General features: G+C 37.8%; 2 protein-coding genes and 1 long non-coding RNA gene across 3 annotated transcripts in view; all 3 read left to right on the top strand.

Moving 5' to 3' along the window:
- The first annotated feature begins 1,812 nt into the window (after nucleotides 1-1,812).
- LOC131954125 (uncharacterized) lies at nucleotides 1,813-9,334 on the top strand. Its single transcript, XM_059317656.1, has 10 exons — nucleotides 1,813-1,935; nucleotides 2,212-2,317; nucleotides 3,310-3,482; nucleotides 3,789-3,939; nucleotides 4,038-4,204; nucleotides 4,758-4,900; nucleotides 5,089-5,255; nucleotides 6,252-6,491; nucleotides 6,934-7,041; nucleotides 9,037-9,334. The coding sequence occupies exons 2-10, from the start codon at nucleotides 2,240-2,242 to the stop codon at nucleotides 9,298-9,300; spliced, it is 1,491 nt and encodes a 496-aa protein (XP_059173639.1). The 5' UTR covers nucleotides 1,813-1,935; nucleotides 2,212-2,239; the 3' UTR covers nucleotides 9,301-9,334.
- A 3,743-nt stretch (nucleotides 9,335-13,077) lies between these two features.
- On the top strand, nucleotides 13,078-19,365 carry LOC131954127 (anamorsin homolog). The gene is made up of 7 exons (XM_059317657.1): nucleotides 13,078-13,238; nucleotides 16,115-16,325; nucleotides 16,564-16,793; nucleotides 17,058-17,217; nucleotides 17,770-17,907; nucleotides 18,409-18,536; nucleotides 19,181-19,365. The coding sequence occupies exons 2-7, from the start codon at nucleotides 16,154-16,156 to the stop codon at nucleotides 19,292-19,294; spliced, it is 942 nt and encodes a 313-aa protein (XP_059173640.1). The 5' UTR covers nucleotides 13,078-13,238; nucleotides 16,115-16,153; the 3' UTR covers nucleotides 19,295-19,365.
- Nucleotides 19,366-22,307: 2,942 nt separating this feature from the next.
- The window catches only part of LOC131954126 (uncharacterized), a 1,987-nt gene continuing 1,338 nt past the window's right edge, over nucleotides 22,308-22,956 (top strand). The window contains exon 1 of the long non-coding RNA XR_009388735.1: nucleotides 22,308-22,446. This is a non-coding gene — a long non-coding RNA (uncharacterized LOC131954126). The remainder of the gene's footprint in view (nucleotides 22,447-22,956) is intronic.

Here is a 22,956-nt window from a genome sequence, read left to right on the forward strand (position 1 = left end):
TATTCTAAGACTTACAATTATGAAGATGAATGTTGTTTTTTGTTTAATTTGTAATACATTTTCATACTAGGAAGTGCTAAAAAATGTGTTGCTTTATTTAATACTTTATAAAATTAGCAGGTAGAAAATGTAGATAGACAAACTAGTTGATGTTCAGCTTTTTGTATTTAATTTTATTCTTAAATTGTTTTAGGCCTATATCTGCCATCATCTGTGATTTATCCAAAACATTTAAAAACTGTAATGGTTGTTTTTAAATTGGCATGTTTCAATAGTTTCATCCACATTTTAATTAATATTAAATCTTTTATTTGAGATGAGAGTAATTGTATCTTGAATTTTGCTTTTTAAAAATTTTAACGTTTAAGTTTAAACAAAAGATGACTTTTTTGTGGCCATTGGTTAATTAAAAATTAATTTCAGTCATCTCGATTTGTACACGGCATTTCAGCTATTTAGAAACGACAGAATACATAATTTATAAATTATCCAAATTCAAAATTTCGAGTAAAAAAAAACAAAAAAAAAAACAAGTTACCCAGGGGAAGTAATCTAAAAATTGATTCAACATAGAGAAATAATAAATTTGCTACCTCCCTTATTTAATTCGTTAATTTAGTTGGCATTGTATTTAATTAATTGGATCATTTGCTAGTAGAAGGAAATGTAAAGTTCATGTTATATATTTCCTTTTTATAGCTAGGAATACTGAATTATCAATTAGAAATCGAATAGCAACTGTGTTTTGTTATAAATATTTAATATTTATTAGCTGGTTCGTACGGTTACGTAGGATACCCGCTTAGCCCTATGCTCGTGACGTGACCTTAAGGGTTACGTGCATATTCACGTTTACTGATCCAGCCTTGATGCGTATGATGTCATCCTCCTATGTCACAGTCGAACTATCGGCTTCATTAACTTCATAGTTAACAAATCTGAGGCACTTGTGAAATTAAGTGTGAAATAAAATATAAATGATCACTTCTGGCATGTATCTAAAGATACATAATTATTAATATTTTTAATATATAGTTAAAATTTTCCTTACAGTACTAATTTAGACCTGTTCATTAAAACCCCATAACTATGTTATGCTATTGTTGTTTCAACGGCCAAGCTTCTGGTCTCTCTTACTTCCTACAACAAACTAAATGGCAATGGACATACAGTGGCCCGCTAGCAGGCTGACTCCACACATCACGACATGTGGCTGTTTGACTCCACACATCAGGATATGCGGATGTCTGACTCCACACATCAGGATATGCGGATTTTGACTCCACACATTACGACAAGCAGTGGCTGACTCCACACATCACGACACGTGGATGTTGTACTCCACACATCAGGATATGCGGATGTCTGACTCCACACATCACGACAAGCAGTTGCTGACTCCATCCATCACGGAAATCAGTGGCTGACTCCACACATCACGACAAGAAGTGGATGACTCCACACATAAAGAAAAGCATGTGGCTGACTTCACACATCTTGACAAGCATTGGCTGACTCCATCCATCACAGAAAGCAGTGGCTGACTCCACACATCACATGCAGATGTCTGACTCCATACATTACGACAAGCAGTGGCTGACTCCACACATCACATCAGTGGCTGACTCCACACATCACAACAAGCAGTTGGCTGACTCCACACATCACGACATGCGGATGTCTGACTCCACACACCAAGACAAGCAGTGGCTGACTCCACACGTCACATGAGGTACTCTCCTGTGCTGATTAACCTTCTCCTACTGTATCACACTGCAAGTAATCTGTCCACCTGATAATGATAACGTCCGTATCCCGTGGTAGACCTTTTTTTAATCGTCCAATTAACATAAAGCTTCAGCACGTGGCGTCCACCACCACACACGTCCTTGTTCGTTTGGTCCACTATCTTTACAACAACGGGCGGTCTTTGTTGTAAGTAGAGCATCATTTCTTTGTTTACTTTTTTGTGTTCTGCTTATATACTAAAATTACTGTCAAGCTCCTTCGTTGATCACATACTTAAACTACCAATATAAAAAGCTCTTAAACTAACAGCTCAATCTGTAATGAATACAGTGGGGGTTTTAAAAATCGATACAGTGTAGGCCTACTGCAGTAACAGTACCAATAGAAATAGTAATTTAATTTCCTTCATTGAGAGTTTCTATTGAAAAGTTTACTGACGACTCATTTTGTTTACACTCGCAGCCGAGGAAGTGAGAAGTAAGTCGAGAAAATGGCGGGGCTTGTTCAGCTAGTCACCTTACCGCTAGTTCTGCTTGTTGGTCTGATTGAATCAGGTCTCTTCGTGTTGGTGAGTAGATCTAGTTGTTTCACTGATTTCTCTAGTTTATTGTTAGTTTGTGTTTGCTGTTAGCAGAGGATACTACTAATACTATAACCACGGACTTTATACAAGGGGAATAACTTGATTAACTCCGAACGTATCAAGATAATTAAACACGAAAGTATGTGACAGGCTTCGCTCAAAGTTTAAAGATCGTGAGATCATGATTTAATTTATGTAATGTGTTGTGATTTTGTATCAACCCAACACGTTAGAAATTCTTACTGTCAATGTAAATCCCTTCTCCTCCCGTGGTTAGTGTGTAGAAGTGTCACTTATAAACACATTAATAATAGAGAATAGACCATTTGTACAAACATAGAATGCAATCTTGTGTTGTCCAATAGTAAAAATGGTCAGAATAGTCTGACAATACAGTGATAAATGACACGATTAGCTGCTAACAGTTCAAAAGTCATGTATGGATCAGCCCATGGACTTTAATTTCATTGCTATGAATATTTTTTTATGTTTATTGTACTATCTCTTTTGAGTGGGTATGGGGGGGGGGGGGGGGGGGGGGGCGCTATCTACACAAAAGTGTTATTGAGTATCTTTGAGAATTTAGAAAAATATCAAGAATTTCTATTTCTAAAGATATAGACCTAATAATGATGTCCAATTAGTAAAACAACACGCATTTTACCATTTAATTGTCTTTAAGGTTGTATCACAACCTGCTCTCTTCCCCCCCCCCCCCCCCCCACACACACACACACCACAAATACTGCAACATTTATATTTTATCAACTTCTGACCACTGATACTATGTTTTTACTACCTGTGAATTTGATCGGTAAAACTTATAACACAACATAAACAACGAGATCGAACTAATTGGTATGGACACAACTTCTACCACGAACCTCACTTAACACTTAACATTCAGCGCAAGCGTATCTATTTTCGTGCCACTCTGAAAGTTTACTTCAGTACACGGTGCTTGCCTGTATCCCTAGGTCCGATGGTATGACGCGTATATGTACAGTCCCCTCCAGACAGCCCTGTGGCCAGTGGTGGCCAGACTGCCCCGGTCTGTGTCTATAGATGGACACAAGGTAGACGTCTTCACTGCCAACATCGTCTCATGGAGCAGGACATTGCTGGTCATACCAATAGCCTTTACCCTCAAGTGAGTTACACGTGGGATGGTTGTTATGGTATACTTCTTAGAGGCCCTATATTTACACACACAGGTTACTCTCTCTCTCTCTCTCTCTCTCTCTCTCTCTCTCTCTCTCTCTCTGTCACACACACACAAACACACACACACACACACACACACACACACACACATATATATATATATATATATATATATATATATATATATATATATATATATATATATATATATATATATATATACATAAACATATATATAAGCTAGCCTTCCATAAGTGTTAGAAGAATGTGGACTAGATGATTGTATCCCCAGACATGAGTACTACTGGTGCGGCTTTTGGTGCGTCATACTCCACGACTTTCTTGACCACCTGGACGGTATCGTTGCCAAAGTCCACAAGCAGAAATACGGGGACCTGGATGACCCCATCGTTGGGGGCTTCATGGACGCCTTCTGTGACAAGGTCAGTGAACACTTGTATTCTACGAACGGTTAAACTTAGCCGCACTGAGAAAAAAATTGGCAAGTTTACCCGGCATGTATATGTGCTATACCTCGCAGATCGTGAACGTCCTGTCACTGTGGAGTATCCTGATGGTGACAGACTTCTCTCCCATGTCCCCAGGACAGATCGCCCTGTACATCACTGCCTGCTCCGTCATCATCGCCTACGAGTTTACACTGGGTATCGTCAGGGTACAGGACTTCTTCAGAGCCTATTATTTCCGGTAAGATTTCTTCAGAGCCTATTATTTCCGGTAAGATTTCTTCAGAGCTTATTATTTCCGGTAAGATTTCTTCAGAGCTTATTATTTCCGGTAAGATATTTTCAGAGCCTATTACGTCCGGTAAGATTTTTCAGGACCTTAAATGTCCAGTTCCAGTAAGATTTCTTCAGGACCTGTAATGTTAGGTAAAATTGTTTCATGGCTCTTTATACAGTAAGATTTGTTTTTTAGAACCGATGATTAAAAAGCATGGTTTCTTTTAGATATTTTGCTATGGGGGGGGGGGGGGGGGGAAGGGTGTGGTGGGGGTGTGACATAAAATTTCAGGGGGGGGGGGCACTTGTTGTAAGAATCTTTAAAGTGTGTATTTTATTTTTCTATTTAATATTTTGCTCTATTTCGCCCGGATGAAATATATATTAAATGACGCCCGAAAGAAATACTGAAAAAATAGTTAGTAGTGTAGAATAATTGTTAGCCGATTTCGTAAGTCTTGGTTATAGTTCTGTAACATTAGACACACGTGTCACTGTAAAGTATATTAACATTGCAGGGAGTTTAAGAAAGTGGACACAATATCCAACAAGACGAGCACTGCTGCAGTGATGGAGGGCAAACTGAAAGAGAAGTTGGAATCTCTTGGTATAGCTGCGTTGTGTGTCGCTCAGTCAAATACCAACAGCATGACCAGTATATGTAAGTAATATCATTAGGTAAACACACTTGGACAGAGACATATTCATTTGTGAACTTTAATGTTTTAGATGGCAAAATAAGTTCGTAGATATTTTGCATAGGGCTTTAAAAAAAAAAATGTTGTTCACTTTGGTATAATTTAGGTATATAAAAACATTTGATAACATTTTATTTCTTTCCTGCAATAGCTGGGATAGTTGGAGTCACATGTCTACTACTCTCTGTCCGATTGGCCCACTCTAGCCTGACCAATAAGCTGACAGCACGTGAGCCTCAGGTTCGGGGTCAGGCCCACTCGAGCGAGGACGAGGAGGACGTGAAACTCTCCAGACCAGAGAAACAGGTAGTCACCGACTGACTAGAGGAACCTCAATAAACTGCTCACCTTTTCATGTGTGTTTATTACTGCCTGGTTACACGTCTCCTCTGTGTTGAAGTGAAATGTACATGTGAAAGTTGTGAAAAATTGGAAATAAGAAGACGTGTATGGAAATTATAAATTTATTGACATTAAAGAGGAGAGATGTTTATTTTAAGGAAATATTTTTCTCTATTTACATTGTATCTCCACAACTCACGTTCAAGTAACTGTCAATAAAAACAGACTTTTCCTAATTAAATACTATTAATAAGAAAATTCAGATTGTGTACTCTATTTGTAAGTTGGTGATTTCCAATCGAACATTGAGTACAATAGGAAATCAAGTTGTTTGAGATGTTGTATACTCTGGTCAGCTATGTGTGGGTACCGCTAATCCACCACTAGACATAACCCTCAACTCTGACACTAACCCAGGCCTTAACCAACGTGTAGTAACCAGTATACTGAGCGCGACAGCCAAATCGCCAGAAATGGTTATCTGAGTGATGCTATTCTAAGTCTATCTTGGGAAACAGATGAAGGGTTCACACAATTATTTTAAGGGAGGGGGAAAATGAAACAATCTTTTTTAAATTCTTTAAAACTGAAAGCAACATCAAAACGGATTATCTTTATCGAACCAAAGTACGACTGTTGTGTTATCAACATATTTACACGGTATTGGTAAGGGACTTTTCGAGGGTTTTTTTTGTATTATTATTGAAGGGGTCGTTCAATAATTCTATAGTATTGAATACAATGCTAATCATGAATACAAATATAGCTTATATGACATTACTATAATATATTTTTTAATTTGTATACTATGAGGTGCAATACTCCTTTATACATTGCATTACAATAATCGAATAAATAATGATCGAATAAAGTAATATGTGTGGTGGTTTAAGTGTATCTATGGTTGATACACCAACGCAAATAAGTATTACAAAAGCAAAAAAAAAAATCCCACTTCAACCTGTATTACAGGAGACCAAAGACGAAGAGACCCAGGTAGATTTGGACACACCCAGCGTGAAACCACACCACAACAAAGATGGCGGTGATGAGCACGTGTTACACCGTTGTACGTCACTGCCTGGCACAGAGCTGCTGACTGACATGACACTAGACGCACGTGCAGAGCGCGTGTACACGGTCGGGTGCTTTGACCTCTTTCACCACGGACACGTCAAGCTGCTGAAGCAGATGAGGAGTTTTGGCAGAAAGGTCAGTGAAAAGATTTATTATACAGGTCAATGATACGTTTTAATAAAAGGTCAATGAAAAGATTTAATAAAAGGTCAGTGAAAAGATGTATTAGAAAAGGCAGTAAAAAGATTTAATAAATGTCAGTGAAAAGTTTTAGTAGAAAAGTCAGTGATAAGTTTTGGAAGAAAGGTCAGTTACATTTTGTGGCAGAGGAGTTAGTGAAAAGCGTTTGCAAAAAAGTTTAGTGAACACTTTTAATCAGAAAGGTCCGATAGAATGTTTGACAAAATGGTCGATGAAAAATGTTGATATATAGTTCAGTAAAAAGTTGTAGAAAGTTCCGCGAAAGTTATGGCAAAAGAAAATATTAATCGATCACAATAAATTTTAGTACATTTGGAGGTATAATATGTTCTTACTGTAGGCTACAATGACCAGACAGTGGTGACCATTTCCCCAGGTTATTGTCGGCGTCCACGACAGCAGGAGCATCTACCAGCTCAAGAAGCGGGTGCCGATAGACAGCACAGTCACTAGGATGAGGAACGTCAAGGAGTTTGCTGATGAGGTAGGTGTTTAGGTCTCTACAGCACTGGTGTAGTGTTTAGATTTTAATCAGTCTTTGGTCTTGTAATCAGGTTTTTACGTTTCTACAACTGGTGTAGTGTTTAATATTAATAATATTATAGCTCTCAATCTTTGGTCTTGTAATCAAGCAAATCGTATTTGATTAGCAGCAACGAAAAAGTATCTGACGCCTATAATGTTTATCTCTTGTTCCATTTTTTTTAGTCTTGTATAAAAATAATGAACCCAGCACTATAATTCCTTTTTTCCCTACTACTTTTCTGAAAAAGGAACGGTGACTTGTGACATTATAGTAGCCACGAATTGTTACTTTTTCATTATTTACATGGAATATTTTATGTATGCTGATTTGATTGTAGAAATATTTTTTGACATCAAATCTGACCAACAGCTGTTTGCTTGTCAGATTTTATACATGGGTCATTGGATTAGCGTAAGGCAGAATGTTTGAATTATATATTACGAGCCGACCCGCTGCGTATCATACGCTGCTATTTAGTTGTTTTTTTTTTCTACTTTTCAGTAATTTATAATTTGTGAATTCGACAGTACCAATGCTGCCACTGAAAATATTTGCTTAAAAACACTAAACCCCCCTACCCCCCCCCCCCCCCAAGTGAAAGCAGCCTCCTCTTAGTTACTTCCTCTAAGTTTAAAATCGTTTCAAACTAAATTATCTGCCCCTAATAGCCGTCACCAAACCCGTCTCTATGATTGTAAAATGTAAACAGAGTGAACACCGCTCACCAGATCATGTGAGAGGCTGGGGGTGGTAGCGATAGAGAGGAAGAGAGGGGACTGTAAGGGGCGCTTGCAGCTTGTTCTTCTAACGGCTCCCAGAAGAGAATTATATATATATACAGATAACTTATTAGGTGGCTGTTACCCATACAGTAGCGTAGCGAGGGAGGGGGGGGGGGGGCGGGCGGGGGGGGGGGGACATACGTCCCCGGGCGCCGACCTTAGGGGGTGCCAAAATGGGTTGGAAAAATAAATTGAAAGGTCGAGGGGGGTGCAAATCGAGGAGGGGGGGGGGTGCAAATCGAAATCTTGAGGGGGGGGGGGGTGCAAATCGAAAAGTTTGTCCCCGGGCGCCGGGAAGGGTCGCTACGCTTCTGTACCCATACCTTAGACGTATTTAGAACCCCTGCAGTTTGAAACGTCACAGTACACCAATCAACTTCCTTGCAGTGAATTGATAAGCCAGTTTCCTGATATTTTGTTTCAGTTACGTTCTACTTCCTTACACAATGCAAACACGGAAGGGAATTTTTTTTTACACGACGTCTTTAAGATTTTATTCAATGATAGGCGATTTGACGAATCCGCTATTTATTGTTTACTTCATCCAAGGATTAAGTTCCTTTTTGGCGATGTTTTATTTCAACAAAACGTGTGAAGAAAACAAAGTCCTGTGCTAGTAAACTCTGACATTTTTTCCTCGTCGTGTTTGATGATTGGTGAACACCGGAGTTTCTTCCAGGCATCTCTTCGCAGAGGCATAGCGATGGGGGGGGGGGGGGGTACATATGTCCCCGGGCGCCGACCTTAGGGGGCGCCAAAATGGGTTGTACAAACAAATTAAAATGTCATTTTAGCTGCATTTTTTAAGTTTTCAGCATATAATGCCCCCGAGGGGGGCGCCTAATTGAAAGTTTGTCCCCGGGCGCCGGGAAGGGTCGCTACGCCTCTGTCTCTTCGGTTGGACTCCCCCCTCCCCCCGAAGAAAGTCTACCGCCCTTGTCCCCCCCCCCCCCCCCTCCTTTTCGGAACGAAATGGAATTTATATTGAAAATATATACTTTTAACTGTGTCTTCTCCCCCCACCCCCGAAAATTTTAGTCCGCTCCCCCCCCCCCCCCCCCCCCCCGAAAATTTCAAGTTCTCCCTCCCCTCGGAGAAGAAAGTCTGGAAGAAACACTGGTGAACACCAACCTTGAATTAGATGCATATTATTTGTTTTCTGTTACTCCAGGTGTTTTGTGTAGCGGGCACCGACCCCACCCCTTTCATCGACTACATCTTCGACAAGAGCAACGAGCGCAGCAGCGCCATCTACATCCGGGGTGACGACATGCCCCACTTCCCGGCGCGCCACCTGTGCGAGAAGCTGATGACCGTCAAGTTCCTGCCCTACACGTCCGGCGTGTCCACCACCAAACTCCGTAAGGACCTCATCAACTCCAGCAACGCTGATCTGGCTTTCAGAGATGTCCACGGGGATATTATGCCGTACTGATGGATGAACGGGGACATTATGGCGTACTGATGGATGAACGGGACATTATGCCGTACTGATGGATGAACGGGGACATTATGGCGTACTGATGGATGAACGGGGACATTATGCCGTACTGATGGATGAACGGGGACATTATGTCCTACTGATGGACAAACAGGGACATTATGCCCTACTGAATGATGTATGGGGACATTATGCCGTACTGATGGATGAACGGGGACATTATGCCGTACTGATGGATGAACGGGGACATTATGGCCTACTGATGGATGAACGGGGACATTATGCCGTACTGATGGATGAACGGGGACATTATGGCCTACTGATGGATGAACGGGGACATTATGCCGTACTGATGGATGAACGGGGACATTATGGCCTACTGATGGATGAACGGGGACATTATGCCGTACTGATTGATGTCCTACTAATTGATGTATGGAGACATTATGGCGTATAGATTGTTGTTTGGGGAAATTATGACGTATAGCATATACAGAAGGATGTTAAAAAGTTAGAACCCCATCCCCCAAAATAACAGCTAACGATAAGCTACACATAACGACTAATGTTATATGGCTTTAAATGTCAAGGATATTCTGAGATTCGCAATATATGGTGAACAGAGAAGTAAAACACATGGTTTATCAATTCTATAACACTTCTTTGTTTTCTTGACATTTTGTACAAACATTGTTATCATCGTTTTCCTGATGTCAAAAATATTTGACTGTATAGAAAACATTACATTTCATAATTTATTTAAATGACCCACTTATGCCAATGCAAAGGTTACTGGTGATATAAGTGTATTTATTAAAGTAAATGGATACAGATGTGTGTATGTGTAATGCAAGTGGATACCAATTGTGTGTGTATGTGTGGTTAGTAAAGGGCTAGTACATGTGTGCATCTCTTGTGACTGGTGCATATCAATGCTGCTGTTCTGTGAATGTGTCTTATAAGTGAGTGTATGTGTATAGTAATATATGGCATGTATAGAACAATTTTCAATTTAATAAATTTAAAATCTGGATGAAACTTTTTAAAAATTGCCGTGTCCACTTTTATGACTGAACCACTGGCACGAAGTCGCACGGACTTTCCATCTTCCCTCCTTCACACTACTATCTCGCCCAAGCACTGCACCTCCCACCCAGGCGTACATGACCCTGACCTTGGTCCTGTTCTTTTTGCCTGTAACCAGTGCACCACCTGACAGGTAAACAATATCACACCAGCCAACACTGGACCAGGTGCTCTTTCTCTCTCTCTCTCTCTCACTCTCTCTCGTGACAAATCTTCTCTCAAGCATAAACCTGACCTCATACGTGGCCAGGCATTACTTCAGCAGGAACCAGGTGTGTTCAGGTGTAACGAATCTATTCTCGAACCGAGATTAAAATGACGTCACAACAGGACCGGTTGTGACGCACGTACCATCAAACATGGGCTAACGTGACGTCAAAACGGGACCTGGTTTAGAGAAACTTCTATCAAATGGACCAGGTGTTGACAAGTATAACGGGTCTACTATAAACGGACCAGGTGTAGTCAGGTGTAACAAGTCTACTATCAAATGGACCAGGTGTACTCATGTGTAACAAGTCTACTATCAAATGGACCAGGTGTACTCATGTGTAACAAGTCTACTATCAAATGGACCAGGTGTTGTCAGGTGTAACAAGTCTACTATCAAATGGACCAGGTGTTGTCAGGTGTAACAAGTCTACTATCAAATGGAATAGGTGTACCAGTAGACTCGTTAACCTAAGTACACCTATTCCATTTGATAGTAGACTCGTTACACCTGATATTAGACATGTTATACTTGACTACCCCACGTCCATTTGATAGATTCTATTGCCAAACTTTGGCCGATTTTTCCACGTTACCACACCTGACCAGCGATAATTAAAAGATAAAAACAGATTAGCTGATTGCAGGTGATATAAAATGACGTGGGTAAATTATTTCACGAACTAATTGATACGATAACAGAAGTAGGCCTGCTCTTTTAGACCCAACATTTTAGTCCAAATGATGCAAACATTTATACGTGACAATCGCTACTCATTTTTACATTTTTTTTACCTCCTCCACGGACGGCATAAAGTAACAAAAATTATAAAATCAATCTGAGCGTAGCCTATGATGCTATTTTTAATGTAAAGAAACAAAATGTATGCTACGTCACATTTTTTTTTCTTTACCCAACCTCTTTTTTTTGGCGACTGAACGTCGACACAAAATTATACCCCTCCCCCCCCCCCCAGTGAAGTAGGCCTACGTGACCCCGTCATACACAGTGTTTCTGTTAGATAATTTTCTACATGGAGTTGGGAGGGGGGGGGGGGGCACGGCACTGGTATAAGTCTCTATTTTCTATATAATTTTTAGCGCAATTTCCATTCTGGAGAATTGCGTTTATTAACCCGTCATTTCTGGATGGATGGATGAATGGATGAATGTGTGTCCGCAGCTTTAAGTCGTATCTCCTCCTCAACGAAGCAATATCGATGACTAGTTCCAAAAGCAATTATGTTAAGCAAGTTACGAGGATGAACATAGGCCATAAAAATGCCGGGTTTCTTTCACGGATTTCCCGGAAAAGCCAAAAAACCTCGAAAAAAAGCAGTTTTTGACCCATATCTCGGTAACCAGACCACTTAGCGACTTGAAACATGTACCAATCGATTCCTGCCATAATTTATAACAATATTGCCGAAGAAAGTTTTCAAAAATATCCTTTCGTTTGGTCACAAATTTTTTTTTGAATTAATTAAAATTTGGACCGAATTAGTAGGCATTTTTTCCAACCACACCACACGCGTCATCACGTTCAATAGCTGCGCCATCATGTTCAATGGCTGCGCCATCACGTCCAGTAGCTAGGCGCGCAATGGTTTTTAGTCATGTAACTCTATTGTAAATAAAACATGTATTTTAACCAATGGTTTTACTAACCCTGCTCTTGATTTACACTACGACAGAGCTATTTTTAGATAACACAAGGAAATTGCGCTAAAATTGTCACTAGACTTTTTTTAATTACTTGTTTTTCTATTTCGTTCTTCGAGTGAGAGGGGGGGGGGGGGGCAGCGTTCTCTAAGAAGAGATGCCTTTAAAAAATTCTCCGGAGAAAAAGTCCGAAAGAAACACTTCAAGCTGCCATGTAGCTCACGAATTTTTTGGTATGTTGTTTTACAATGCTTACAAAATCCACTATTTTTAAACATCCCATTTCTTCTTCATAATTAGACTATTTGAGAGTTCTCTGCGAACAATTTGTTGATATTACGTGTAAAAAATGTCAACCACTGCACTAGTTCTTCGCTACATTTATAAAGGCCTACTGTATAAGTATATATTTAGAAAAAATAATGACTTATTTATTTAATTCTTCGAAATTATTATTAACGGAAATTGTGCAACCGTCTTCTTGAAAAAAAATCAGTGTCACTGTCAAGTTCTAGACCACAACCAGTAGCACAACTTTTAGAGTAGGGCTAGATCTAGACTGTCGGTTTTAAAATTCAGTTACGTTTGATGAAAACTATTAGATTTGTGCCAGTCATTTTTGTGTGAAATGTTTGCATCAATTTATAATATTGGCAGATCTGTAGGCCTAAAATTTAGCAGACAAAAACAACGAATGTTGCTTTTCTTGGCAGGCTTGTTTACATTTGTTTCGCTTAAAATATTTTTCTCTTGTAAATACTTTTTAGTTAGTGTGTTGATGTTTTGATAACAATAAACCGGATGTTGAGTTTAAGTTTTTAATTTCACAGTCAGCTTTATCACTGAGGATCTCTAACTTTCGAAATCGTTGTTGAAACAAATTTAGTATCATTAGTCAGCAGAATTAAATTTATAGACTAGAATCTAGATCTAGATCTAAATCTATATTGTTTAAGCCTACGCAGTTGTTTGAAGTAAGGATGTTTTGTAAAATTAATTAGGCCCTAGGCCTATCTGTTAAATAATTAGAAAATCGGTAACGAAGTGTCTATTCACAGCCGGCTGTGAATAGCCGTATTGGGGCTATTCACAGTCGTGACCGTTTTTGATAGATTTAATGTTAAAAATACCTAACTGGGCATGAAGATGTGTGGTCGAGTGGTCATAGGGAGAGGCTGTCATGCCAGAAGGTGGGGGTTCAAATCCAACAAATGCCAAATGGTCTGACCCTTAAAAGTATACCTCATGATCTTATCAAAATATTTTTTTCACAATTAGATCTAGATTCTACTTGAGTTACTCATGGAAGAGTTATTTTTGTTAATTTTTTTTTTCGTTTGTGACGTAATTGTTGGCATATCAGCAAAAAAAAGTGTAATGGAAACTGAATAATAGCTGATGAAAAAGGACATCCTATTTCACCTGATATTTATTCTAGATCTATGTGATAATGTGAATTTTTAATGGTAGGCCTAATTGATAGTTGAATAGCAATGTGAACAAACAAATAAACTGATGCTACGTAGCCTGTAGCAGATATGTCTGATATGAGCCTAAAAGTTAAACTAAACTTTAACGGTAGGCCTAATAACTTTTTTATAAAAATATAACAAAATAAAAATAGCACTGCTCTCTTAATCTATACCTCACTCCCCAGTCACAATAAATGCTTAGCCTATATATGTTATTTTAAGATATTATTCACAGTCGTATAGTATGAAATGACAGCCGACTGTGAATAGCCGTATTGGGGCTATTCACAGTCGGCTGGGAATAGCCCCAATACGGCTATTCCCAACCGGCTGGGAATAGCCTTGGCCAATCGGTAATCTATCGTTTTGGGTACGTAAAATCGCCCGCGATTTGTAATGTGAAAAACAGGTGACTCCTTAAATTTTAATAATTATTTCACATTTTGAGGAAGATTTATGTTTTAAAAAATTCAAAAATGTTTCCTTGATTCATTTATGTACCTGTTTTTAAACAATTGAATTAAAACTTTTCCGTAATAAATGAAGACTAGCGATGTTTCCAACAGATGCAACCATGCTCATTTACTATAGCAGCCATCTTGTCTAAGTTTTATATTTATAAGCTTTTAGCGCCAGATTCAGGGGGAAGCCACTCTATTTTACAAATGGCTGCTGTTTATATAGCAAATCTTGCTCTCAGACACTGCTGTTAATTTCTGGCCTGTATCGATATATTTAGCCATTGATTTAGGTTTATTATTCATTTATCTATAATATTTGACACACAAGTATGACAATATGCTACTATTAAAGCCTTGACAATGAGATAACGTTTTCGTACATAAATAGCCGCGGGCGATTTTACGTACCCAAAACGATAGATTACCAGAAAATCTAGCTAGCTAGAACTAGAAGAGTCTGAAGAGTCTATGACAATTCTATGATCTAAATCTAGTCTAGCTAGAATGGAGATTCTTGAGAGTTGAAACAGTGTTCTAGTTTCTTAGTGAAGCCAAATAGATCTAGTAAAAATTAAAAATACTCGAGTCAATCAAGTACTCCCGACGTTGTCATATGGAGGCGACCGGGTTGGCGAGAATACTTCCATCATCATATTGTTGACAGTTGACATGGATTAAAAACATGCACAAATATTTAACAAATACTAACAATGATAAAGAAATAAAAACTAAAGCCAAAAAATAGTAGCCTAGATCTAAAAATAATTCAGAAATTTAGATTAGTTTTTAGGCTAACAATGATATTTTTACTAATTTTTATAATCAATGTTATAAAAAGTTGCAAATCCAGAGAACTTGAAAATAATTTCATTAATTTGTTGAGTTAAAATTAAGGCTAGGTTTAGGCAAGTAAGCCCACTAACTACATACATTTCTATTTTGTACAGGAACTCTGTGATCGATTTCTGACAGCCCCACATCATAGTTTTTTGTTTACAAAACTTTGCAGATAAAGTTTTAAAATAACAATGTAGGCCCTAACTAAACCACATGACCTAGTTGCCATTTCTTTTGTTTACAATTTGTACAATAAAATTTAAGCGAGCCTATCGAATAGCAGGATGTGATTATTAATCATTAATTTTAACTATGCTGTACATGAATTTAAAAATATTGAATGGGCCTCTCGAATACTTTTGAGACTTTCCTTGCTCAGGTCCATTAGTTCTTAGGGGTCATACTACATTTTTTTGACAATTTTTACCTCCCCACCTCCCGCATAGTCACAAACAGCCAGACCCCCCACCCCCTAAAATGACGTCACACCTCAGCCTACGACTCCCCTCAAAATTGCAGTTCAATTTTCCTTAAAATACGATATTTTTCCAAAATCTTGTCTGAACTCTGTCAACTTAGAGAGTATTTTAATCAATTCCTATTACAATTTATTAAAACAGTTTTCTAAAACGCAAATTAACGGCTAAAATTTGTTTTATACCGTTGCTATTTTATAATGCAAAAGTGTGATGTCACACCATCTGAACCCCCGCAAAATTATGGTGTGACATCATTTATGGACTACCCCTTATTACTATTCTATTAGCAGTATTAGGCCTATTAATTATTAATATTTTTACTTAGTCCTAGTAAATACTAAATACTGTAGCCTAAATAAATAGTAGGCTTTAAAATTTAATTTAGGGCCTAGGCCTAAATATTAAATAAGTAGGCCTACTAGATCTACACCTATTATTTCTAATATTAAATATTAAATACTAGACTAAATAGTAAATAGGCCTAATAAAATAATTCAATTCTACTTCTTGGTTCTTCATGCAGATTTCAGATCATTCTAATCAAATCTAATCTATTATTCTAGCAGTTTTTAACCCTAATTCTGTTTTCTATCTATCTCAGATTGAATCAGTTGAGTCTGGAACTTATTGATTTAAAAAAATGCCTAGCTTGGATGGCATTGACCTGGCCAGTGGAACACAAGTCCTGCTGCTGTGGGCAGGAAGTGAGATGTCACCTCTGATGCAGGAACTGGTCACCACAATCTCTGATAAAGTCAAGTCTGGTGACACAGGGAGGGTACAGCTTGAACACAGTGAAAGGCTCCTTCTGTGTACGTCTACACACATTGTATTTGGTTTTTTTAACATAACTATGAAATCTTGACATGAAGAAGTTAAATCTCTCTTTTTTGTTTATAGGCTTAATTAATATAATTTTCTTTTACAGCAGTCGTAGATTTCTATGAATGTTTTTCCATTTAATTTTTTAAAATGCACTGGTTTTCCTAATTGTGTATTTTTTAGAATTGTTTCTAGTTTAAGTTTGTAAAATTTTGTTTCTTTAAATAGCCGCCTACCCAAGTTCAACTTTTGATGTTGTGATATCTGGTTTCATCAACCCCTTGTGCACACGACACAGCACAGACATACTGGGGGAACTTTGCAGGGTTCTCAAACCACAGGGCAAGCTCTACCTGCAGGAGCTTGTGGCCACACAGGGGCAAGGGGAGGGCAGCATCAAATCAAAGGATAAACTGGTTTCAACACTTAAAATCTCAGGGTTCATCAATGTTTCAGAGGTTTGTATTTGTTCATGTTATTGTTTTACTACAGTCAAACCAACAAACCAAGTTTTGTGTGAAAGCAACACCTTGAAAATTAACTACAATGAGATTTTTAAAAAAAGAATATTAAAACCAACACAGCAGTTACACATTTTTTGATGTACTAACAAAGTTTAAAGTTTTGTACTGCTAAGCTAGCAGTGATCTATTAATATAAGCTTTTGATTTTAAAACTGACATGGCTGACTACCCTTGACAATTAATGACGTGCCATTTCAGCCTCGTGAGGTTTCTTTAAATGATGATGAGAAGCTGGAACTGAAGCAGGGGTCAGAGGTGAGCTCTGAGACAGCCCTGTGTAGGGTAGATGGACAGAAGCCAGGCTATGAAGTTGGATCAGCTTCACAGCTGAAGTTAGCCTTTAGACCAAAGCCTGCAAGTGAGTCATATGTTGAGAGCATTCAAATCATGATTTAATACTCATGTTGAGAGCATTTAAATCATGATTTAATTATCGATTTGTTGAGAACATTTTTATCATGATTTAATAATCAATTTGTTTAGAACATTTTAATATTGATTTAATTATCAGTTTATTAAGAATTTTTTTAATAATGATTTAATAACCAATGCAGTTATCTAGATAACAAAGTAAATTTTCCTTTGCTGAAAATATAGAATACTGAATACTTTATATGGTCAGTTGCACTTGTGAGTAGAATTCAGTAATGGTACTCTATGAGGAAACATTCTGTAAGACTTATGTAGCCCAAGGTCTCACTTTACATTGTAACTGTCTATGGCTCTTTATTGTTTTGTATATATAACTCTTGATCAGTAATATTGTATTTTTTTAATTTATTACTCTTTTTTATAAAAATAGTCTTAAAGAGTAGATAGTCTTGTATCTGTAGGTATTTATCCGCTGGCTGTGATGATTGCCTGTGTATATTTTGGGTAAAAAATAAATTGTTGTTTTTGTTTCCTCCAGCACAAGTAGATGAAAACGTGACCAAAGTTTGGTCCCTCAACTCCAATGATTTGTTAGATGATGATGTAGATTTGGTGAATGAGGATGATTTATTGGATGAGAATGACTTGAAAAAACCAGACCCGTCATCTCTCAAATGTAAGATTTTTATTAACTTATAAAGACAATTGCTGCTTCCAATGCCCAGTTACTTTATTTGAAAAAAGTATTTTTGTCACAGCTGGAAAAAACTATACAACATTTTGTCATTAAATTTTTAAAATCAAATTACCCTATTAAATTTATACAAAATGAATAAATAGGCTAAGTTTTGCATGGTGGCGCCCTCTCATCTCTATGCCTTGCATAAGAGAGATAGCTCCTTTGGTCACAAACACATGGTTGTTGTAGTTCATCTAGGAACTCGTGCACCCTTGCAGTTGACCCTTAGTAGACTGCCATGCGCCCAATGATGCTGTGTTAGCATCAGTTGTTTGATTTTGGAGTGTTATCTACTAGATGAGTTGTTTCCAAATATCAAACCTCATCTGTCCTGGGGGTCCGAACTCGGGACTTTTCAGTTTAGCAACAATGAGCTTTATTGACCAAACCACGCCGACCCAATGAATAATATCATAATAATCTTTTGTTTTGACCCAGTTGACTGTGGGGGTGGATCATCAACCAAGAAGAAAGCCTGCAAGAACTGCACCTGTGGCCTGGCTGAGGAACTGGAGCAAGACAAGAAACAACCTGATACAACAACCAAAACCTCTGCCTGTGGCAATGTTAGTCATACTCCTTTGTCTTTCTATAAAAATTATTTTATAACTGTTTCATGTTTGTTTTATCCCAATGTCAGCGATACTTCTCTATTTTTGTACAAAGATTATTTTATAGTTTTATATTTTTATTATCCCAATGTCACCTGAATGTGGAACAATTTTTACAAAACTGTAAATATTTATCATCATCATCTTTTACCCTTTGTGCTCAAGACACATAGGGCAGATAAAGTAGAGTTTATCTGTTACAATGCCCTCAGCATACAAGGGGATAGTGTTGTCAGCACTATGCTCAGTTACCTTTGTTTCCCTAACATAAGATAAGTACGCTTCCCATTAGAGCTGGGTGGACTTGAACCTGGATTCGAACTCGAGACTCTCGGGTTTGCAGTCTGACACTCTTACTATAGGCTAAGCCGTCCCCGTCAATATTTATAAGTAACTTACATTTTTAAAAAATTTACAAATGTATTTCTTAGTTTTATCAGATAGCATTGAATGTCTGTGTAAACTTGTTTTTGAAATCTCAAAAATGTACACATTTTATTAATTGAGATTTGAAGTTAGAGTTCAAGTCTCTTCTATCATTTTCAAACGTCTTAGTTTAGTGATATTTAACCAAGAGATTTATTTTAATATTTTTTCAGTGTTACCTTGGAGATGCGTTCAGGTGCGCCAGTTGTCCCTACCTGGGTATGCCAGCGTTTAAACCAGGTGAGAAGGTGCAGTTATCAAACCAACAGCTCAAAGCTGATGCTTAAGTACACAGAGAACTGGAGAATTTTGTATAGACATTTGATGTTGTATTAAAGTGGAGGCTTTTAAATCAAAATACGTTCTTTTGTTGGTTTTTTATGTTTTGTTTTTTAAATTAACGCCCTTAAAGCTAGAAAAAATACGAAGACTTTCATTATTTATGATCTAAAAGTAGAGGTGTTTTTCAGATCAAGGCTTTTTCAATATCTTTATCAAGGGAATTAAATAATGTTTTACTGATTGAGATTTTGTATTTACCTCCCCTAACATTGTTGACTGTAGTTGGGATAATTACTTAGTAATAAAAACAAACTGTTCTTATCCTCACAAATTGAGAACAATTAAAAGTACAGTAGATGTCTCCACTAGTACAGAAATAGTTAACATCTTTTAGTGTTTGGTACATAGGCAGCTAGTGACCACGGAATCCAGTTCAATAAGTAATATGTGTTAGTGTTTGGTACACAGGCAGCTATATATACTGACCTCACTATCCAGTTCATTGTTCCTGTGAAATCTACTTCACTTACCCCATGGACCGTCTGGCTTAAATGGGAACTTCACTTAAAGCACATACAGATATGCTACTGTAAAACTGTATATTTTAAAACAAAGGTTATATTTCAATTTGTCAAAATGATAACGTTTATTTATGTTCAGCTTTCACCATCAATTTTTTAAAGCTTAAGATCCTGACCTTGGACGGGCTGCTGTTTTATAAAGAGCTGAGTCTTTGCTGTAGCTCCAATGTGCAATAGTGACCAATCTTATTCACGCCATGCCTAGCCCCTGAGCATGGTGATAAAGGACCCAGGGCTTACGTTCACGATGTTATAGACATCTAAGGCAGAGTGGCTATATGTAGAAAAGGCTGCCTTCTTGTACATGAACTAGTTGGCAGAAAGTCCTAAAGGTGGTTCTAGGGCTGTGGGTAAAACAAAATATTAACTTAGTAGTTTGTAAATTGTGGAGGTCTGTTGGTGCTCGTGGTCAGTCAATTGGTGGTGGAGGTTGCCTAACATTTTGACTTCCCGCCCCTCAAACATAGCTGGTTATCTACACAGCGACCTCCCTTGAAACATGGCCGCAGACAGTTATCTACCCTACCAACAACTCACGTTTTCTATAGGTGAGAACTTATCTTACAACAAAACTACAAGAAAGAGAAACCAACAACTCGCTATTAAAATAAAGAAAACAAAAGAACGCAAAATAATATCCCAAATCTAAAACATATTACTTTAAGAATTTCTAATTGAAAATATGAGCAGAGTTTGTCAGCACAACCTATTCAAACCACGTCTAATTTAACCAGTGAAAAGCACTTATTGTTTTACTTTTAGCCATTGTTTTGCCTAGCAACAACAACATCAGTTTCAGTAAATTCGTCACATAACCCCAACCCCCCCCCCCTACCGCTGACAACCCACTTACAACACAAGTTGAAGGTCAAACCAGTGGCTTAGCTAGGATTTTCGGCCCCCATGCAAAAAGTGTTAGTGGGCTTAGCGACCCTTCCCGGCGACCGGGGACAAACTTTCGATTTGCCACCCCCCACCCTCATACTTTCGATTTGCACCCCCTCCCCTCAGACTTTCGATTTGCACCCCCCCCCCCCTCTCAAACTTTCGAAAAAGGGCCCCTATTTGCTGGGCCCCTATGCCTTGCTTACGCTTGCTTTACGGTAGCTACGCCACTGGGTCAAACAAAGAAGGATGTTGAAACACTTTATAATTGAAATAAAACAACTTCCTGTACGGGATAGCAACATTTTTTTGTGTGGTTATAATCAAGCAGCCTTCATTGTTGGTATAAGTACTTTTCGGTACACACATGCATGCACGCACGAACAGACACCCACCCACTCACACACAGACACACACGCACGTACGCAAACACACATACACATACAAACGCCCCAGCCACACCCACTCACACATAATATATACAAAACAATACGTCTTTATATTCACCACTATACATACACACATACACACTATACATGTCACTTGTCACTTTAGTTCAAGCTATATACCGCTTTTACTATATGTTTCAACTATTTAATTTTTGGCCAATTTGACAGACAAAGTCTTAATCCAACTTTATCCTGGATAAGGCCAGATTAATTGATTCAATCGTTAGTTTAATTAGAATAGACGTGACAACAACACAAGGTTAACAATTAACTCACCAAAACACCGCCAATGTTTAGACGCTGATCCGAAGATAGGTTCACTTTAACCCTAACTGACGCATGACATATTTCTCTTTAAAAACTTTAAAATTTTACAAATACATTCAATTCCGCAATCAATATAATGGATACTAAATTTAAAACAACTTTTATGACAATACATTTTTAAAACTCTAAATTCTACACTTAAAGTTTACAGTCACAGAACAATGATCCGCTAGCATGAGATGGTTTTCACTGTGGAAAGATAAGAAACACAAAGCTTTCGGTCTATCTATCAGGAGAAAATACTTAGGCCTAAATACAGAAACCATCTGTGGGAATACAAGTGTTAGTTCCCATGTTATCTACTCACCAGAGTTGTCGTTCTTCTAATTACCATATAGTATGTGGCAGTTCTTCTAACTACTAACTAGTGTGTGACAGTTCTACTAACTAGTAATTAGTGTGTGGTAGTACCAACTAGTGTGTGGTCTATAATAGCTTTTACTATCATTATCACAACCATTTCTATCACCAGCACTAGCACGTTTAAGTCTAGCAGAAATATCACCTTACGGTTTCAGTTAGGTTTAGTTTTATTATCAGGTTTAAGGTCCCATTTATAAACGACAGGGAATTTTGGTGTTATTCTTATTAATACAATACTCATAATAAAAATAAATTCATCACAATAACCTTGATTTAGTTTTTGTCTACTTGAACTACTATAAGTGCTATTTTCATAAAGATAAAAAAAAATGTAGGGTTTTCTCTCGGCAAACTGCTAGATACCAGTGACGATGGGTATTTGTAAATGTTATGACATAACCGAAGTAAAAATAGACACAACAAAACAAACTACTTATACAGAGAATGCTGTTACAATTCGCATCTCCACAAGGATGCTAATTTCACGCAGACGATAGTTACATAACAGTTTGTAGCAGATAGTCTGGCACTTTTGGGATCACCAGCGTGGCGGTATGTTTGTGTTGACTCTATGTTCACATACAAGTGTGTTATGTTTGTTATACGTTTTGCCTGTAGAGCACAAAGGGTTCTTTTTGATAGGGTTTTACGCTAGCACTTAGCTTAGAGAGGCTGAGACAAGATTTCTTCTGATATTACCAAACAGATTCGTTACTTGTCGTGATGTCAGGAATTGTTAAATTATTATAAACAATTTTTAATTTAGAATCGAGTTTAATGTGTTAAAAAGCGAATTTTAACACATTAATTGATGTACGATGTGCACAAGTTATGTAATCCATTGATGTACTGTGTACAAATATAGTTCCGTGATTATTGATGTACAATGTACACATATAGCTCCGTGATCCATTGATGTATAGTGTTTAGTTCCGTCATCCATTGATGTACTGTGTACACATATAGTTCCGTGATTATTGATGTACAATGTACACATATAGTTCCGTGATCCATTGATGTATAGTGTTTAGTTCCGTCATCCATTGATGTACTGTGTACACA

The sequence above is a fragment of the Physella acuta genome, unplaced genomic scaffold (genome assembly GCF_028476545.2).
Source record: "Physella acuta isolate Inbredline_101_S28 unplaced genomic scaffold, ASM2847654v3 ptg000974l, whole genome shotgun sequence".
Classification (NCBI taxonomy): domain Eukaryota; kingdom Metazoa; phylum Mollusca; class Gastropoda; family Physidae; genus Physella; species Physella acuta.

Excerpts from the sequence above, each read along its gene's own strand:
- LOC131954127 (XM_059317657.1), top strand. The coding sequence starts at position 16,154 with ATGCCTAGCTTGGATGGCATTGACCTGGCCAGTGGAACACAAGTCCTG. Across the intron at positions 16,326-16,563 it reads CAGTGAAAGGCTCCTTCTGT|CCGCCTACCCAAGTTCAACT; the intron begins GTACGTCTACAC and ends TTCTTTAAATAG. Across the intron at positions 17,908-18,408 it reads AGACCCGTCATCTCTCAAAT|TTGACTGTGGGGGTGGATCA; the intron begins GTAAGATTTTTA and ends GTTTTGACCCAG.
- LOC131954125 (XM_059317656.1), top strand. The coding sequence starts at position 2,240 with ATGGCGGGGCTTGTTCAGCTAGTCACCTTACCGCTAGTTCTGCTTGTT. Across the intron at positions 2,318-3,309 it reads AATCAGGTCTCTTCGTGTTG|GTCCGATGGTATGACGCGTA; the intron begins GTGAGTAGATCT and ends CTGTATCCCTAG. Across the intron at positions 4,205-4,757 it reads TTCAGAGCCTATTATTTCCG|GGAGTTTAAGAAAGTGGACA; the intron begins GTAAGATTTCTT and ends TTAACATTGCAG.